This window comes from Stenella coeruleoalba, assembly GCF_951394435.1.
Source record: "Stenella coeruleoalba genome assembly, chromosome: X".
In the NCBI taxonomy this organism is placed as follows: Eukaryota; Metazoa; Chordata; class Mammalia; order Artiodactyla; family Delphinidae; genus Stenella; species Stenella coeruleoalba.
Window position 1 is genome coordinate 123,039,578 of NC_137152.1, and position 21,085 is coordinate 123,060,662.

The 21,085-nt window shown below is 39.3% G+C and overlaps 1 protein-coding gene across 5 annotated transcripts in view; it reads left to right on the forward strand.

Moving 5' to 3' along the window:
- The window catches only part of BRCC3 (BRCA1/BRCA2-containing complex subunit 3), a 76,434-nt gene extending 56,986 nt beyond the window's left edge, over positions 1-19,448 (forward strand). For all 5 annotated transcript variants that reach the window (XM_079911783.1, XM_079911786.1, XM_079911784.1 and 2 more), the window contains 4 exons: positions 12,233-12,364; positions 12,863-12,906; positions 16,597-16,766; positions 17,866-19,448. In XM_079911783.1, the coding sequence (XP_079767909.1) occupies positions 12,233-12,364; positions 12,863-12,906; positions 16,597-16,748 (328 nt within the window). In that variant the 3' untranslated portion in view covers positions 16,749-16,766; positions 17,866-19,448. The remainder of the gene's footprint in view (positions 1-12,232; positions 12,365-12,862; positions 12,907-16,596; positions 16,767-17,865) is intronic.
- The last annotated feature ends 1,637 nt before the right edge of the window (positions 19,449-21,085 follow it).

Sequence of the window (21,085 nt, forward strand, 5' to 3'; positions counted from 1 at the left end):
CACTGTCCAACAAGAAAGTGACTATCATCTTTACCTTTTTCCTGTCTACTTAATTTGTCTTCTTTTCCTGATTTCTTTTTTTAATTGGGGTATAGTTGTTTTACAATGTTGTGTTAGTTTCTACTGTACAATGGAGTTCCCTGTGCTATACAGCAGATTCTCATCTATTTTATACATATTAGTGTATATATGTTAATCCCAATCTCCCAATTCATCCCACACCCCCCTTTCCCCCTTTGGTGTCCATACTTTTGTTTTCTATATCTGTGTCTCTGTTTCTGCCTTGGAAACCGGTTCATCAGTACTATTTTTGTAGATTCCACAAATATTCATTAATATACAATATTTGTTCTCTCTTTCTGATTTCACTCTGTATGACAGTCTCCAGGTCCATCCACGTCCCTACAAGTGACCCAATTTCTTTCCTTTTTATGGCTGAGTAATATTCCATTGTATATATGTACCACCACATCTTCTTTATCCATTCGTCTGTGGATGGACATTTAGGTTGCTTCCATGACCTGGCTATTGTAAACAGTGCTGCAATGAACATTGGGGTGCATGTGTCTTTTTGAATTATGGTTTTCTCTGGGTATATACCCAGTAGTGGGATTGCTGGGTTGTAGGGTAGTTCTATTTTTAGTTTTTTAAGGAAGCTCCATACTGTTCTCCATAGTGGCTGTATCAATTTACATTCCCACCAACAGTGCAAGAAGGTTCCCTTTTCTCCACACCCTCTCCAGCATTTGTTGTTTGTAGATTTTTTGATGATGCCCATTCTAACTGGTGTGAGGTGATACCTCATTGTAGTTTTGATTTGCATTTCTTTAATAATTCCTGATTTCTTTTAAGATTCTCTTTATCACTGGTTTAAATCTATTTGATTATAGTGTACCATGGTGTAATTGTTTTCATGTGTCCTGTGCTTGGGTTTCATTGAGCTTCTTAGACCTGTGGATTTACATTTTTCATCAAATTTAGGAAAATTTCATCAAAAATTTAGAAAATTTTAGAAAAATCTAAGCCATTATTTCTACAAAATGTTTTCTGTTCTACTCCTCTTCTTTGAATAGTCCAATTACACATACATTTGGCTACTTGATATTGTCTCATGGTTCATTGCTTTTAATCATTTTTTTGATAGAAAATAAATCTGTGATTTATTTTGTAGAGTCTCAACTGCTATGTCTTCAAGTTCACTGATCTTTTTTCTGTAATGTTTAATTTTCTGTTAACCCTATCCAGTGTACTTTTTATCTCATGTGTTGTAATTTTCATTTCCAGAAGTCTGACTTGGGTCTTTATTTCTTTCTGTCTCTACTTAACATGTTAATCTTTGCTCTAGCTTCTTGAAAATATAGAATAGTTATAATATCTGTTTTAACGTATGTGTCTGCTAATTACTGTTGCTAGATATGCATCATTTCTGGGTCAATTTCATTTGATTTTCTCTCCTCATTATGGGTTGGATTTTTCTGCTGCTTTGCGTGCCTGGCAACTTTTGATTGAATGCAGACATTTTGAATTTTACCTTATTGGGTGTTAGATATATTTATATTCCTAAAAATATTCTTGAGCTTTGCTTTGAGATACTGTTAATAGAAATAGTTTGATCCTTTTGGGTCTTGCTTTTAAGCTTTATTAGGCAAAAACAATGCAGTCTTTAACGTAAGGTTCATTTTCTCTAGTCCTGAGGCTAGACCCTTTTTAGTACTCTGTTGTCTTCTGAATTATGAGATTTCCCATTAAGGCTTTTGGGGACAGGCAGTATTACTGGCCCTGGATATACTTTGAGGATAGTTCCCTTTAATCCTTCTGGGTTATTGTTCCCCTGGCCTTATGTAGTTTCCTCACATATGTGCCCTGATCACTACTCAACTGAACACTTGAAGGTGACCCTCTAAAGATCTCTGGAATTCTCTTTGCTGCTTTCTCCTCCACAGTCCTTTTCCCTGCAAATTCAAGCCTCCTTGGCTCTCCCAGAGCCTCAGCTCTCTCTTCTCAACTCAAGGAGACCTTCAAGCTCTAGATGGGGTTCCCCTTCCTTTGCTGCAGCCTGGAAACTTTCTTCATGTAGTAAGCTGAGACTCATCTTGCTTCTCATCTCCCAGGTTTCACTGTCCTTCACTGCCTGTTTTCCAAGGTCTTGTGGGTCATTGTTTCACTTTTTTATTCTTCTTTTTACACTTTTTTAGTTGTTTCAAGAAGGGGGTAAGTCTGGTCCCCATCCCTCCATCTTAGCCTGTACTGTGGTTCTTTTAAGTTAACAATGCTATTTAGAAACCAAGGTCTGGGTGCTAGGTATACTCGTTACTCTTAGAGTGTCATTGCTTCTAGACTCTCTCAGTAGATAGAGCTAGGAAGAAGTATGTATGTGTGCATATTCATGTACACACACACACACACCCCATGAGTTCAAACCAATAACTCCAATCCTTTCCCACATCTTAGGGTTCATTCTAGTATTCTCCCTTTCCATACTTACAACTCTCTTCTCTGACCTAGAGAAACTTTGTTCCTGCTATCCATAATATGTTAACTTATTGCTCAATCCTAGAATATACGGAAAGTAGTTTCAGAATTGCTAACCTATACAAACTGCTGTGGACTCAATGTCTGTGGCCCCCCACCTACCCCAAAATTCATATGTTGTATAGAAGCCCTAATCCCTAATGTGATGGTATTTGGAGGTGGAGCATTTGGAAGATAATTAGGTCATGAGGGTGGAGCCCTCATGAATGGGATTACTGCCCTTTTAAGAAGAGACACAAGAGATGATCGCTCTCTCCACCATGTGTGGACACAGCAAGAAGGTATCTGCAAACCAGAAAGAGTGCCTTTACCAAAAACCAAATCAGCTGGCACCTTGATCTTGCACTTCCTAGCCTCCAGGACTATGAGAAATAAGATCCTGTTGTTGAAGCCACCCAGTCTCTGGTATTTTTGTTGTAGCAGCCTGAACTGAGTACTAACCTACTAACTGAAGATCGAAATTTGTTTGAAGTTCTTTATGTCTTCTTCCTGAGAGTACATACTCAGATGTGTTCAAAAGTTACTTGAGTTTTGTCTTTTTGCCCTCCACCGCTTCCCTGTGGTTATTATTATTCTTTTGAAAGAGAGGGCTTTTTCCTGGTTATTTTCCATTTTAGAATTTTTTAAACCCATACATTTTTTTCCCTTTGGGGTATGTGAAATATCAACATGGTTCTAAAAGTCAAAAGTCAGAACTATATAGTTTAGGGTTTATTTTGTGTATCATGAGATGTGGATCTGATTTTATGTCTTTCTAAATGGCTATCCACCTGTCCCAAAACCACTTACTAAAAAGCTATTCTTTACCCCGGTTATTTTAGATGCTTCCTTTTATCACATTCAATAATTCCCTATTTGTTTAGATCAATTTCTAGACTTTCTATTCTGTCTGGCTGTCTATTTGTGTACCGGCACATAATTATTGTATGTTTTACTGTCTGCTACAGCCAGTCCTCATTAAGTTTTCGTTCTCTGTGTTTCCCTATTCTTACATGTTTAGTTTTCCATGTGAACTTTACTGTCAACTTGGCTAGCTCCAGCAAAAACTTTTTGGTATTGTTATTGTGATTGTGTTAAATTTATAAATTAATTTATAATTAATCTTTATGATGTTTGCATCATCCCTTTTAAGAACACTGGATGTCTTTCCATTTGCTGTAGTCTACTTTTGTGTCTTTCAAGAAAGTGTTAAGTTTTTCTCATACAGATTTTGTGCATGTTTTGTTTAGGTTTATTCCTATTTTACCTTCCTTTTTTAAAATTCAAAATCACTTCATTTCTTAAAATTCTGTACAAATGGGAAGAGAATAATGTGATTGGTCCTTTAACATCATATTCACAATGAGAGAATTTTATAAATTTGGATAAAAATTATCTTGCAGAAAGCAGAGCAAGCTCATTATCAAATCATTTATATAACTAATACAATGTTTGAATCAACTGAATGTTTACAATAGCCATCTTTTTATGACATAATTTCTCTAAAACCTATCTCACAATTTTGAAAGAATAAGCCATATAAATGAGTGTCACAGGAAAGTAAACAAACTAGCTTGTTAGAGCTAGCAGAGTTCTCACCTTCTCCCCCTTGAAAGTCTGTGACTTAGGGAGTAATGGAACTACAAGTCTCTTTGATGTTTCACATGTAGCCAGAAAGCACTTTGCTAATCAGAAGCTTTCTTTTACTGTTAGAAAACTCATGTACCTGACCTTATTTTTTCTTTCCAAAGAATGGCTAATAAGCTTTACTTCTGCAACTCTAGGGAATATTTTGTCACCAAAAGTTAGGGAAGGTTTGACCTGAGTAGATTGGAAGATGTGGAGGAAGAAACGTGAGTTAGACCATTCATTCTCAAACTTGGCTGAATATTGGAATCACTTAAGCAGTTTAAAAGCTATACCTAGCCAATCTGAAAAGGCTATCTAGTGTATGATTCCAACAAAATGACATGCTGTAAAAGGAAAGACAGTAAAAGGATCAGTGGTTCCCAGGGGTTTGACAGGAGGGAGGGATGAATAGGCAGAGCTTAGAGAATTTTTAGGGCAGTGAAATTATTCTGTGTGGGTCCCTCCTCCAGAGGTGGTGATTTTTATAATGGGGTAAAGGATGAGGCCTGAGTGTCAGGACTTACAAAAGAGAGATCTTTAATGTTCTCACCACAAAAAAAGTGGAAATTATGTGACCTGATGGAGGCTTAGCTATTACTATGGTAGCAATCATTTTGCTATATGTAAGTATCAAATCAACACGTTGTACACCTTAAACTTACACAATTTATATGTCAATTATATCTCAAAAAAGCTGGAAAAAAGAATAAGGGAAAATAAATTTAAAAGTTAATTACACAACTAATTCGTTGCAGCTGTGATAAGTGCTGTAAGGTAATCAGGGAAGTCTTTGCTGAAGAAAGCATTCTTAAGCTGGCTTCTGAGGGGTGAGTAGAAATTAGTCAAGTAAAAATAGGGGGAAACCTCAGGCAGAGGAAACAGCATGTTGGAAGGCCTGACAGGGAAGGAGGTTGTGTGTTCTAACACAGTGGTTCTCAAACTTTGCTGCACCTGGGATTCTTTGTTTGCATTTTGAATGGTTTTTTTTTTTCCATTGTGACTCTTTTTATTGTTTGTATATTTGCAGGCTATTATATCTGTATTAACGTTTTTACCTTCCAGAATGATTTTATTCCTTGCATTAATTTTACCTTTGATTCTCTAGTGCTTTCCAGATAAATATTATGTCTTATCCATAAATAGAAATAGTTTTACTTCTCCAGTTCCTGTGCCTCTAATTGATTTCTTATGTGTAAGTGCATTGCCTAGTATCTCCTTTATATTTAAATAACAGTGGAAAATAGTAGGCAGTCTTAACTTTGTTTCTGATCCTTGTGAAATTCCTGTAGCATTTCACTATTAAGGTTGTATTCAGGACTAAGGTATACATACTTTTTCCTATTAAGAAAATATCCATAAATCCATAATTACCTCTTTTGTTCTGTGTTTAATCAGGAATGACTGTTGAATTTTGTTAATTTTTCAGGACCTATGAACATAATTTTTTCTTTAGATCTATTAATATGATGTATTATATTAATAGATTTCCAACTATTGAACCAAGCTTGCCTTCCTGGAAAAACATCCTACTGGGTTTTCTTAATATGATATTGGGCTATTTTTGCTAATATTTTATTTAGTACGTTGGCATCAACAGTCATAAGTGATAACTTTTTGGAATTTTTTGGTATTGTTTTTATCAGGTTTAGGTTTCCATATTATACTTGATTCATAAGAGTTGTTTGAAGTTTTCGTTCATTTTCTAGGCTCTGGTACAATGTATGTAACATTGGGGACAATGTATTCTTTGACAATTCCTCTATGAAAGCAATAGGGCCTTTTATTTGGGGGGCAGGGGATAGTTCCTTGATGTACTCCTCTGTTTCTTTTATGGTAATTGATCTATTTATGCTTTTTTTCCTAATGAGGTCAATTTTGGTAAACTGTATTTTCTTAAGAAATTATCCATTTTGTCTCGTTTTCGAATTTATTTGCATAGAGATCTATCTGCCAGAGAGTCTCTTATGGTATTTTAAATCTCTTCTATTTCCACAGTTATCTCCCCCTAGTCATTTCGTATTTTGTATATTTGTGCTTTGTCCCTTTCCCGCCTTGATTATGTTAGCTAGTAGTGTATTTTGTTAATTTCCCCCAAGACAATCATTTTTATTAATTTGATTGTTTTTTCCTACTCCCACTCTCATTAATTTTTATTTTATCTTTCATTATTTCCTTCCTTATGTTTTATTTTGGTTATTTTCTTGTGCTTTATCTTAGCATTTGGAGTTTGGAATTTATTTAATATATTTTTTGTCTTTCATTTTTATTGATATAAGTGCTTAAGGCTATGAATTTCTGCTGATCTCTGCTTTATATTTCATAGATGCTAGGATAGTAGCAGTCTTTTCACTTTCATTATTTTTTAAAAAGTCGTTTAATTTTGGTTTCCATTTCACCCATCCATTGTGTTCCTGTCTTCCTTCCCTTCTATCTGGTATCTATGCTGTAGCTTTTCCAAAATGGCCCTGCTCCATAACATCCATAAAAGAAACAGAAACCAAACCTGAAGCCCTTCATAGCTGGCCTGTTTCTCCAGCCATTGCCTGGCTAACACTCGTTTTTGAAGACTAAGCTCAACTTGAGGAATTCTTCTCTGATACCCCTCAACCTCCAATACCAACCCAGTTAGTACTCCTTCTGGGAACTAAATAGAATCCTATATTTCCTTTGTCATAATACTTGTAACAGTATATTTTAATATTTTGTCTCTCTATTAACATTGTAAGATTCTTGAAACAAATGCTTCCCTTTTATCACTGTATCCCTGGTGCTCAATAAATAATTGTTGAATATTCCTTCAGCTATAAACTTCAAAACTAGTATTCTGACCTGTGAGTTCTAGCAAACTCTAGAGCTTCTTCATTTCCTTAGTTTGGTTTGTTGATTTTAGCTTTTCAGTTGAAGTATAACACACATACAGAAGAGCACACTAATTACGTGTCCAGCTCAATCAGCTTTCATAAACATACCCACACAACCTCAACACAGATCACCACCTCCATGAATTTTCACAAAGTGAAATGTATCTATGAAACTGCAACACATATCAAGAAATGAAACTTACTATCCTTCCAGAAGCCCCCATTGTGGCTTCTCCCAATTGATTATGGTATAGCATCCAGAATATGTAAAGAACTCTTATGCTAAACAATAAAAAGACAAGCAACTCAATTTAAAAATGGGCATTCAACATGGAACTGGAAGCAATTAGGCAAGAAAAAGAAATAAAAAGCATCTAAATTGGAAAGGAGGAAGTAAAATTATCTCTGCTTACAGATGACATAATCTTATACATAGAAAGCCCCAAAGAGTCCACTAAAAAAACTACTGGAACAAATGAATTCAGCAAAGTTGCAGGATACTAAATCAGTGCCAAAAAATCAGTTGTGTTTGTACACACTAACAATGAACAATCCAAAAAGGAAATTAAGAGGACAATCCATTTACAATAGCATAAATATGAATAAAATACTTAGGAATAAACCTAGCCAAAAAGTGAAAGACTTGTACAATGAAAACTGCAAAGTGCTGCTGAAAGAAATAAAAGAAGACACAAATAAATAGACATCCCATGTACATGGACTGAATAACTTAATATTGTTAAGATGTCAATACTACTCAAAGCGATTTACAGAATTAATGCAGTCCATATCAAAATCCCAACAGCGTTGTGTTTTGTTTGTCTACAGAAATAGAAAAATCTATCCTAAAATTCATGTGGAATCTCAAGGGACCCTGAATAGCCAAAACAATTTTGAAAAAGAAGAACAAAATTGGAAGTCTCACACTTCCTCATTTCAAAGCTTACTAAAAAGCCACAGTAATCAAAACAGTGTGGTACTAGCATAAAAACGGATATTAGGGCTTCCCTGGTGGCGCAGTGGTTGAGAGTCCGCCTGCCGATGCAGGGGACGCGGGTTCGTGCCCCGGTCAGGGAGGATCCCACATGCCATGGAGCGGCTGGGCCCGTGAGCCACGGCCGCTGAGCCTGCGTGTCTGGAGCCTGTGCTCTGCAACGGGAGAGGCCACAGCAGTGAGAGGCCCGCATAACGCAAAAAAAAAAAAAAACAAACAAAGCGGATATTAAAACCAGTGGAGCAGAATGAGTCCCAAATTAAACTCTGACGTATGTAGTCAAATGATCTTTGCCCAAGGTTCCAAAACAATTGATGGGGAAAGGACATTCTCTTCAATAAATGATGCTGGGAAAACTGGATAGTCACATGCAAAAGAATAAAGTTGGGCCCTTACCTTACACAATATACAAAAACTAACTCAAAGTGGAATAAAAACCTAAATGTAAGACCTAAAACTGTAAAAGTCACAGAAGAAAATGGAAAAGCTCATGAGATCGAATTTGGCAATGACTTCTCGGATATTACACCAAAAGCACAGGCAACAAAAGCAAAAATAGACAAATGCACTACATTAAACTTAAAAACTTTTTGATCATCAAAGGAAATAATTAACAGAGTGAAAAGGCAGCCTACATCATGGGAGAAAATATTTGCCCATTATATATCTGATAAGGGGTTAATAGCCAGAATATAAAGAGAATTCCTACAACTCAACAACAAAATAACCCAATTTAAAAATGGGCAAAGGACTTTAGCAGACATTTCTCCAAAGAAGATACACAAATGGCCAGCAAACATGAGAAGATGCTCAACATCACTAATCATTAAAAATATGCAAATCAAAACCACAGTGAGATATCAATTCACACCCACTAGGATGGCCATTATCAAAAACACAGAAAAGAACAAATGTTTGGTAAGCATGTGAAGAAGTTGGAACCCTTGTGCCCTGGGAATGTAAAATGGTGTAGTCTGTATGGAAAACAATACGGAGGTTCCTCAGAAAATTAAAACTAAAATTACCATATGATCCAGCAATCTCTATGTATATCCAACAGAATTGAGAACAGGATCTCAAAGAGATTTGCACACCCGTGTTTATTACAGCATTATTCACAATAGCCAAGATGTGGAAACAACCTAAATGTACTTCATTTGGGGGGGAGCTATTTTGAGTGGCATTTTTAAAAAGCTTTCATTTACAAATGTTCATTGCTGGAATATAGAAACAGAACTGATTTGTGTATCTGTGTTAATCTTGTACTTTATGACCTTGCTAACCTCATATAGACAATCATGTTGTGTGCAAATAGAAGGAACACATACAGGATTTGTATGTTGAATAATTCAGAACTCATGAATAAAATCAAAGATCTAAATAAATGGAGAGGGGCTTCCCTGGTGGCGCAGTGGTTAAGAATCCACCTGCCAATGCAGGGGACACAGGTTTGATCCGTGGTCCAGGAAGATCCCTCATGCCACAGAGCAACTAAACCCGTGCGCCACAACTACTGAGCCTGCACTCTAGAGCCCATGAGCCACAACTACTGAAGCCCGCACGCCTAGAGCCTGTGCTCCACAACAAGAGAAGCCACTGCAATGAGAAGCCCACGCACGGCAGCAAAGCATAGCCCCTGCTTGTCACAACTAGAGAAAGGCCACACGCAGCAGTGAAGGGCCGGTGCACCCAAAAATGTAAAATAAAATAAATAAGAAATAAAAAATAAGTAAATAAATGGAGAGACATGTCATGTTCATGGATTAGGTCAGAGTAGCAAATATGTCAACTGTCCCCAAATCTATAGATGTAATAGCAATCGAATTCCCAGCAGAATTTTTTGAGGGACTAGATTCTAAAATTTTATGAAAGGGCAAAAGAACCTTAATAGCCAAAAAGATCTGGGGAGGGCTTCCCTGGTGGTGCAGTGGTTGAGAGTCCGCCTGCTGATGCAGGGGACACGGGTTCGTGCCCCGGTCCGGGAGGATCCCACATGCCGCGGAGCGTCTGGGCCCGTGAACCGTGGCCGCTGGGCCTGCGCGTCCGGAGCCTGTGCTCCACAATGGGAGAGGCCACAACAGTGAGAGGCCCGCGTACCGCAAAAAAAAAAAAAAAAAAAAAGATCTGGGGAAACAAGAATAAATTGGGAGGAATCACATTACCAGATACTGAGTTGCTATTAAGCTATAATGATCAAGACAGGTGGTACTGGTGAAAGGATCAGAGTTCAATAGAACAGAAGAAAGATTACAGAAATATACCCTCTTTTATAAAGACACTTTTATAAAGATCCCATTCATGAGGGCTCCAACCTCATTACTTGATCACCTCGCAAATACACAGATGGAGACAGAGATAGGAGTTATGCTGCCACAAGCAAAGAATCTCCGCAAGCCACGAGAATCTGCAAGTGGCAAGGCACGATTTCCCCTGTAGAGCTTTCAGATGTGGGGCCCTGATGACACCTGCAACCTTGCTGAATTTATTCTAATCGGTTTTGGGGGGGTTGGAGGAGTATTTTGGGTTTTCTATCTATAAGATTAAGTCATCTGCAAACAGATAATTTTACTTCATCCTTTCCAATTTAGATGCCTTTGTTTTACTTGCCTAATTTCTTTGGCCAGGACTTCTAATATTATTTTGAATAGAAGTGGTGAGGGGGCCAGACGCATTCTGCTGGGTGGGAAAGAGAGCGGAGGGAGCTAGATCTTATGCTGATATACCACCATGTGCCAATGAGGTCACACAGTGCCAGGGACCCTCAACCTGGTTGCTCCACTGAACCCACTGTTAGGTGGATTTGGGGTGAGAAGTATTTAGAGGTAGATTGGTTGACCTCACTCTAGCATGAAAATGGAAGTATTTGTAAATTACTTACCTATTTCCCTCCAGGGGAGAAAATGGGAAGTGAGGGCCACTGGTGAACAGTGAGTTAGAACAAGTGAGTATTTATATGAGTAATCCCTTCCACATAATGAATCTGATGGAGTCACTGAAGAGTCTACATTTCCTCTTCCCCAGGCTTTGTGATTAATGTGTTCAACCTCACTGGCAACTTTTTGACTGAAAACAGTATTAATTAGCTATTTCCCTTGTCTGGGGAATGAGCATAAGGACCTTGCACCCCCAAGGCTTCTGTTAAGTTTACAAAGTGGCCTCAGATTTTCTATGAGAATATTGGCTCTGCAAATGTATGTACTTCCAATTTGCTCCCCACATGAGCTCAGTTTGAACTCTGTCCCCTTTGGAGTTGAGTTACTAAATAAGTAACAGGAATATTTAATCTTTGAAGCATACTGTGTCCCCAAATTTCTATTAAAACTATAGAAAACTTCTGATTATGACAAGTCAGTATTAAAAACTTACCAACTTCTTGGCATATATCCAAAGGAAATGAAATCAGTGTCTCAAAATGGTATCTGTGCTCCCATGTTCATCACATTCCTTGTTATTCACAAGGAATGAAAACCTAAATGTCTGTCCGTGGATAAATGGATAAAGAAAATGTGGTATGTGTATACGTATGTATATATACATACCATTTGCAAAAACATGGATCAACCTGGACATTATGCTGAGTGAAATAAGTCCGAGAAAGACAAATAATGCAATGTGTGCTCTCACTTATATGTGGAATCTAAGAGTCAAACTAATAGACCCAGAGAGTAGAATGGTGGTGCTGTGGCACGGGGGCTAGAGGGGAGAATGAGGAAGTATTGGTCTAAGGCAGTGGTCCCCAAGCTTTTTGGCACCAGGAACCGGTTTCATGGAAGACAGTTTTGCCACAGGTGTGGACGGAGGGGGGATGGTTCAGGCGGGAATGTGAGCATTGGGGAGCAACGGGGAGTGGCAGATGAAGCTTCCTTCGCTCGTCCACCACTCACCTCCTCCTCCACAGATCGGTACTGGTCCGCGGCCTGGGGGTTGGGGACCCCTGGTCTAAGGGTACAAAGTTTTAGGATAAATGAGTTGTGGCACTTTGATGTACAACTTGGTGATTTTGTACTTGAAATTTGTTAAAAAGGTAGATCTTAAATCGCCACAAAAAATGGTAATTATGTGAGGTGATGGATATGTTAATTAGCTTGAGTGTGGTGATCATTTCTGAATGTGTATATATATCGTAATATCAATTTGTGCACCTTAAATATATACGTTTAATTCCTATTTGTCAATTATACCTCAGTAAAGCTGGAAACAAACAAACAAAAACTGACCTGAACTGACTGTCTTACAGGTATGAGAGAATTGAAATTCCAATTCATATTGTACCTCATGTAACCATTGGGAAAGTGTGCCTTGAGTCAGCAGTTGAGCTGCCCAAGATCCTGTGCCAAGAGGAGCAGGATGCGTATAGGAGGATCCACAGGTAGAGAGCCTCGCTGCTCCTCTTCCCAGTTCTCGGGCCTGGTCCCTGTTCTCCTCTCCTGTCCTTTCATCTTCAGCAGCTCAAGCTGTGAGCCCCCTTTCCTTTCAGCTCTCTGTGAGAAAGTCATCACATGTCTCACCCTGTATGATAACAATCTCTTTAACACTTGTTTCTCTCCTGGTGCACTTTGGATCCTTCTGGGGCAAAGACACTTTTTTTAGTTGTTAAAAATAACATCTTAGTAGCCCTGTTGCCAAGTACTGTGTACTATAGGAAGGCTTCAGCGAGAGACAATAATTTCAAAATTATTTCTTTGAATTATCTCAACGTTCTGAATAAAATTATATCCCCCCAAATCATGAAAAATGGAACAATAATGGGAAGTTCAATGATACATATTTATCTAATCTGGTTGGCAGAGGTCTGTAGCAGACCACTGCCAAACGGATTAGATGAACTGCTGCTTTGCTACTAACCTAAACTATTTTATCCCTTTAGCCTTACACATCTGGACTCAGTAACCAAGATCCATAATGGCTCAGGTAAGATTTTTTTTCTCGAGTACAGGCAGTGAAATACTCACATGACAGAAGCAAATTTAGTTGAAGTGACTGAAGTGATGAGTACAAATTACCCATGAGTTTTCTTTCCCAAGAGCTTTGCCATTCACTAATCCTGCTCCCAACTTTTCTATTGAATCCTGTGGACCACTGAATACTATACATGACTGGACACATTTAACACCAGTTCTCAGGAAGACAGGGAGGGCCCCGATTTGTCTGCAAGTTTCCATAGTGTAACACGCCTACTGTGGCTGATTTCAAACAACTAACATGGCCGTAACCAGTTTGCAAACTTCCTGAAATTTCAACAGTTGGCTCTTGTGAGCCGGTTTCCAGCATATCAGTACCAGCCTATTGTAGTGGGAGTTGAAAGAGATGGCTAGACAGACAGACAGACATAAAGGGGAGCGCATGAGGGAGATCTTTTCATGTAAATAAATATATAAGGAATTCCTATACAAGGCCAAGGATTTCTGCTCAATACAATATACACACTAAATCACTTTTCCCAACATACACACCTACCCATCCACACCTTCTGACTAACCCTGACTCCCAGGCCATTCTGGCAAAGTCACTAGGAAGGAAGAAAAGGAGGCTTCCAAGTATTATAGGCAAGTACTTTGAGAGAAAAAGACAGAGCTGGCTTGGTTTATCTGTCCCATCATTTTTATCTGGAGGTAAAACATGGCAAAGAGTTAATAATATAAGGTAATATATGATATGTAGCCATACTCTAAAGCCACAGCAATTAAAAAATATATATTGATAATTCAAACATGGACAGATAAATCAGTAGAACTGAATACAGCCCATGTATACATATTTAAGAATTTATATCTAAGAAAGATGTCACTTCAAATCAATCTTAAAAAGGATGGATTGTTCACTAAATAGTGTTGGGACAGTTCATTTGTTTCTTAGTTTATACTTCTATTTCCATATGGGAAAAAAATAAATTCCTACTTAATGCCCTACACAAAAAATAAATTCCAGATATATTTAAACTTCTACTATTAAATACAGTACAACCACTTTGGAAAGAGATTGACAATTACAACTACCAAATGTCCCACCAGTTCCTCTCCTAGGCATATACCCCAAAGAGTTGAAAACAGGTGTTCAAACAAAAACTTGTATAGGAATGTTTGTAGCAGCATTATTCACAATAGCCAGAAAGTGGGAACACCCAATTGTCTGTCAGTGGGTGAATGGATAAACAAAGTGTGATCCATCCATACAACAAGGTATTGCTCAGCAATGGAAAGAACACACTACTGATACATGAACAACCTGGATGAATCTCATTATGCCAACTGAAAGAGGCATCACACACAGTGCTACATACTCTATAGTGCCATTTATATGGAATTTAAGAGTAGGCTAAACTAACCTATGGTGACAGCAAATGGGTCAGTAGCTGCTGTGGCCCAAGGTGAAGGGGCACTGGCTGCAGAGGGAACCCAGAAGGGCCTCTGGGCTGATGGAAATGGCCTGTATCTTGACTGGAGGGTGGTTAAAAGGGGTATGCATTTGTCAAAACTCACTGAACTGTACCCTTAAAGTGGGGTCATTTATTGTCTGTAAATTATACCTCAATAAAGCTCATTAAAAGTTAAAAAAAATACAGGAGGAAAATATAAGGAAGTCACAAAAGACTGACTAAGAATTAAAGACTTTTATAGAGCCCTACAGAAAAATCAAATTGTTCATAATAATATATAAAAGAAGTATGGATTAAGATAAAGTCATCAGGTTTTCTCCTTTTCTTTCAACAAAGATTAAATTGACAGAGAATTAGATGAGGATGTGAGGGAAGTGACCACTCCCATATACTGTTCCTGGAGGTATAATTTTTAAATATATGTGAACTTGAATCTAGCAATTCCACTTCGAAAAATGTATCCTTAAAAAATTTGTAGGAAAAGTGTGCAAAAATAAAGGGATATTAATCGCAGTCTTTATAATAGCAAAAAATTGGATGCCACTGAAAGGTCCATCAATAGAAGACTTATTAAATTGGTACATCCATTCTGATGAATACTGTACAGCTGTTAAGAAGGAAAGGTAGATCTTTATCAACACAGGAAGGTGTCTATGGCTTATTGTTATGTGAGGTAAAAGTAACATCCAAAATCATACAGTTTTTTTAACTTTATTTAAAAAAAATTGGGCTTCCCTGGTGGCGCAGTGGTTGAGAATCTGCCTGCCAGTGTAGCGGACACGGGTTCGACCCCTGGTCTGGGAAGATCCCACATGCCGTGGAGCAACTGGGCCCGTGAGCCACAACTACTGAGCCTGCGCGTCTGGAGCCTGTGCTCCACAATAAGAGAGGCCGCGACAGTGAGAGGCCCGCACACCGCGATGAAGAGCGGCCCCTGCTCGCCGCAACTAGAGAAAGCCCTCACACAGAAACGAAGACCCAACACAGCCAAAAATAAATAAATAAATTTATTTAAAAATTATATATATATATAGCACTCTGAGGTCGATAATAACAAAAAAAAACCCCACAGATTCCAAGGCCTGTCTTAAGAGAGTTTGTAATTCAGTGATGTGAAAGTGGGGCCCCCAAATCTGTTTTTCAAAAAAAAAATTTTTTTAACATCTTTACTGAGTATAACTGCTTTACAAATGTTGTGTTAGTTTCTGCTGTATAACAAAGTGAATCAGCTATATATATACATATATCCCCATATCTCTTCCCTCTTGCTTCTCCCTCCCGCCCTCCCTATCCCACCCCTCTAGGTGGTCACAAAGCACCGAGCTGATCTCCCTGTGCTATGTGGCTGCTTCCCACTAGCTATCTGTTTTACATTTGGTAGTGTATATATGTCCATGCCACTCTCTCTCTTCGTCCCAGCTTACCCTTCCCTCTCCCCGTGTCCTCAAGTCCACTCTCTACACCTGTGTCTTTATTCCTGTCCTGCCCCTAGGTTCATCAGAACCATTTTTATTCAAAAGTATATATACATATGCACACAGGTTCACACACATATACATATATCTTGGAAGGTATACTTCACAATTCTACAGTGGTCATTTTAATAAGTCATGTATCATAAGAGAGAAAAAGATATTTCCATTAGGCAGAATTTGTTTTAAAAAGAGGGCCACAGAATCTCCGTCTTACCGTGAAGCTGAACATTCCTAGGAAGACGTGAAAGGTGATCACTCCCTTCATCTCTCTGCTTTTTCCTCATTTTAAAAGAGAAGCTTTCAGGTGAGTTGCATTAATGTATTCTTCAATGTATGTAACACTTGGTAAGCAATTTTCTTTCTGAACTCGTGAAAAATTAAGTTGCAGAAGACAGAGTTCTAGCTCACTGGGAAGCTATGTTCATTCACAGTGAGAAGGTCTGAGAGCTGGGGAAAGAGACTCTTCTGTAGCTCTTACCCTTTTGCTATGGAAGTAAAAAGCTGGATATCTTTCTGCTCTCTGCATAGCAAGGCTTCCGTCTGGCTTATGGATCCAGGGATGTTCAGGATGGCCTCCGAATAGGTATCCTCTTTGCTCAGCTCTCCTGCCTTTCCCCTGGCTGCCCATACAAAGTTGTCTGCCAGTTCTACTTCTGCACTTTTTCTGTGTTCTCCTCCTTCCCCCTCTTTCTGTAATCATTGTTGGGCGCTACTGGTGGTGGATTGTTATCTCTGTTTTTCCTATTGAAGTGTTTACCAAGAACCTGTGCAGTCAGATGTCGGCAGTCAGCGGGCCTCTACTGCAGTGGCTGGAGGACAGACTGGAGCAAAACCAACAGCATTTGCAGGAGTTGCAACAAGAAAAGGAAGAGCTTATGCAAGAACTTTCTTCTTTAGAATAAAGCAGGAGACAAAATGGGGTAAAAAACTTTTGTTTTCCAATTTGTGTATTAAACATGGTCTGAAAATTCATATACAGGAGATGTGTAGGCAGACGATGGAGCAGATCCTTTTATATCCCCATGGGTGCGTTTTATGCATACGATAAACAAACATAAGATGTCTTCCTAAAAGTTTCATTAGGGCCTAATGAACCCTCCTACCTGGAACCGGCCTACAAAGAGCATATGCAGGGTGATTTAAGTAGAATATGAAAGTTTTTTTTAAAGGCTATGCAAGTTACATTGGCAAGGATATCCTGTAATAAAATGTCTGGGGAGCATATTTCAAGTGTTTATTTTGTCTCTAGAATAAGCTAAAGGGATAAGTATTTCATGTTCAGTTTTGTAGTTATGATGCTGATGTTGGACAAATAAGTACACAAGGGTTAGTGGGATGAAGTGAAGGTGACTCATCAGCACCCCACCTCTATTCTTTACCCCCATTGAGAGGCATATGTCTTATGTCTTCCTTCTTGATCTCTAAAATAGGTATTCTGAGATACCTAGCAAAGGTTGAATCTATGTGGGTGCTCTTTGTAACCAAAAACATGAGTTCTAGCATATTTGGCTCTGAAGCAAATTCCTACTGAGCAGATCCTATTTCCCTAAGAATTTCCAGTATAATATAAATGTGTTTTTCCAGAAACATTCAGGACTTAGGATGTAACAAAAATAATGCTTTAAAAAGTTCTGTTGCAAGCTTCTTACCATGTGTAACCACAAATGCTAAGTGTGTCTTCAGAAAAGAGCTAAGCCTACTGCAGACCAGAAATTAAAGTGGGAATTGGAGGAGTTAGAAAGAAAGAAAACAAAGAAAGCCCCAATCCCAACAACAGTGACAAAGGGTTGGTTTTGTTTTTGTTTTTTCTTCTTGTTTCTCCCTAAATTATTGTTTTTCAAATTTCAAAGTACAGTCCAGAACTACATGCACCATAATCATTTGGAGGCCAAACTTCAACTCTGGGAGTGGAACCCAGAAATGTTCATGAACTCCCCTAGGGCATATGTAGTGTAAATGTTGTATTTTCCCTAATTTCCCACAGCCACAGTTCTTCTCTATTCTTTTCTTTCCCTGTAGGAAGGATGAAAATATCCAGGTGTAAAATTAATTAAGCCAAATCAATTTTGAAGAAGAAAAATTTGGAAGACTCACATTACCTGACTTCAAGACTTACTATAAACCTACAGTAATCAAGACAGTGTGGTATATGCGCAACTGATTTTGACAAAGGTACAAAAGCAATTCAGTGGAGGAAGGATAGTCTTTTCAACAAATGATGCTGGTGCAGTTGGCAAAATGAATTTTGACCTAAACTGCATACATTATACAAAAATTAATCGAAAATGTATCATGAACTTAGATGTAAGATGTAAAACTTTCAGGAAAAAAAATCATAGAAAGATCTTTAGGATCATGGGCTAGGCAACAGGTTCTTCTTGGCCTTCATCCCAGAAGCACAATTGTGAAAGGAAAAAGCTGATACTGTATATTGGACTGCATCAAAATGAAAAACTTTTGCTCTGTCAAAAATTTAAGAGGAGGAAGTTATTGAGAGAAATTACTTGCAAACCATTTATCTAGAATAAAGTCAAGAGTAAAAAACAAACAATCCAATTAGAAAATGAGCAGAAGACATGAATAGACATAGCACTAAAGAGGGTGTATCGAAGGCAAGCAAGCACAGGAAAAGATATTGAACTTCATTAGTCATCAGGGAATGCAAATTAAAACCACAGTGAATTATAACTACATACTTATCAGAATGGCTAAAGAAAAAACAGTGAAAATACCAGATGCTGTTGAGCATACAAACTGGATGTCTCATACATTGCTGAACAGAATGTAAAATGTAAGCCACTCTGAAAAGAAGAGTTTAAAAATTTCTAATAGAGTTAAACATACATGTACTTTATTACCCAGCAATTGTTGTCCTGGACATTTATCCCAAAGAAATGAAACCTATTTTGGCACAGAAACTTCTATACAGACATTCTTGGCAGTATCATTTGTAATAGCCCCAAACTGGAAACAACCCAGATGACCTGCAGTTGCGTGTGTGGTTAAACCACACCATGCAATACTACTCTGCAATGAAAAGGAACAGACTGTTGATACACACGACTTGGATGGACCTCAAGGGTATAATGATGAATGAAAAACAGCCAGTCTTAAAAGCTCACATACTGTATGACTGCATTTGTATGAATTCTTGAAATGACAAAATTACAGAAGTGAAGAACAGATTCATGGTTGACAGGGATAGGGACTGGAGGGGGTATGGGATATGGGTGACTATAAAGGGATAACACAATGAATTCCTTTGTGCTGATGGAACAGTTCTGTATCTTGATTGTGGTGTTTATTACATGAATCTATATCTGTGCTAAAACTACATAGGCCTACACACACCCACAAATGAATGCATGTAAAATTTGGTGAAACCAAATAAGGTCTATAGTCTAGTTAGCAGTATTCTACCATTGTCAATATGTTGGTTTTGAAGATGTACAATAGTTATGTGTAAGATCTTACCACTGGAGGAAACTGGGTGAAGGGCACATGGGACTCCCTGTACTATTTTTGCAACTTCCTGTTAATCTATAATCATTGCAAAATAAAAAGTTGTAAGTATTAAATAAGGAACTAGGAGGTATGGTACGTATTTTGTGTAATAAGAAAAGAGTGATAAAATCTGAGGGGGAATAAAATGATTTGAATATTTTTACAGACAAACCTTCTGCACATGTCCCTTCTAAGCTATTTACATTGACAGAGTTATGGCAATTTGAAATTCTTTTTCTAACCTGATAATTCGAGTTGTAATCTGTAAAATAGGATGTGGGGAGAGGAGGCAGGTACATGGAAGTGTCAAAGTACCTGGTGGCTGAGGAAGCAGGGCTGGGATTACTGCATGAGTGCCTTGGTGGGGGATATCTAGTGGAAACTGTTGTGCGGCCAGCAATCAGGTACATTAAACAAGTAAGTCAACTGATGGAGCAAATAAGTAAATGTATTGAGGAAAGTGGAAGCTAGGTTTGTCAGTGTCAGAGAAATTACTTATAAACATGAAAAGGGGAGGAGCTTCAAGATGGCAGAAGAGTAAGACGTGGAGATCACCTTCCTCCCCACAAATACGTCAGAAATACAGCTAAATGTGGAACAAACCCTACAGAACATCTACTAAATGCTGGCAGAAGAACTCAGACCTCCCAAAAGGCAAGAATCTCCCCACGTACCTGGGTAAGGCAAAAGAGAAAAGGAAAAACAGAGACAAAAGAATAGGGACGGGACCTGCACCTCTGGGAGGGAGCTGTGAAGGAGGAAAAGTTTCCACACACTAGGAAGCCCCTTCGCGGGCAGAGACTGTGGGTGGCGGAGGGGGAGGAACTTCGGAGCCACGGAGGAGAGCACAGCAACAGGGGTGCGGAGGGCAAAGTAAAGAGATTCCCGCACAGAGGATCAGGGCCGACCAGCACTCACCAGCCTGAGAGGCTCGTCTGCTCACCTGCCGGGGTGGGGCGGGGCTGGGAGCTGAGGCTCGGGCTTTGGAGGTCGGATCCCAGGGAGAGGACTGGGGTTGGCTGCGTGAACACAACCTGAAGGGGATCGTGTGCCACAGCTGGCCGGGAGGCAGTCCGGGAAAAAGTCTGGAACTGCCGAAGAGGCCATTGTTTCGGGGTGTGGGAGGAGAGGGGATTCAGAACACCGCCTAAATGAGCCCAAGATGGGCGTGAACCACGGCGATCAGCACAGACCCCAGAGACGAGCACGAGACGCTAAGGCTGCTGCTGCCGCCACCAAGAAGCCTGTGTGCGAGCACAGGTCACTCTCCACACCCCCTTCCCGGGAGCCTGTGCAGCCCGCCACTGCCAGGGTCCCGGGATCCAGGGACGACTTCCCCGAGAGAACGCACGGCGCGCCTCAGCCTGGTGCAACGTCACGCCGGCCTCTGCCGCCGCAGGCTCGCCCCGCATCTGTACCCCTCCCTCCCCCTGGCCTGAGTGAGCCAGAGCCCCCGAATCAGCGGCTCCTTTAACCCCGTCCTGTCTGAGCGAAGAACAGATGCCCTCATGCGACCTACACGCAGAGGCGGGGCCAAATCCAAAGCTGAGCCCCGGGAGCTGTGCGAACAAAGAAGAGAAAGGGGAATCTCTCCCAGCAGCCTCAGGAGCAGCGGATTAAAGCTCCACAATCAACTTGACGTACCTGCATCTGTGGAATACCTGAATAGACAACGAATCATCCCAAAATTGAGGCGGTGGACTTTGGGAACAACGATACAATTTTTTCCCCTTTT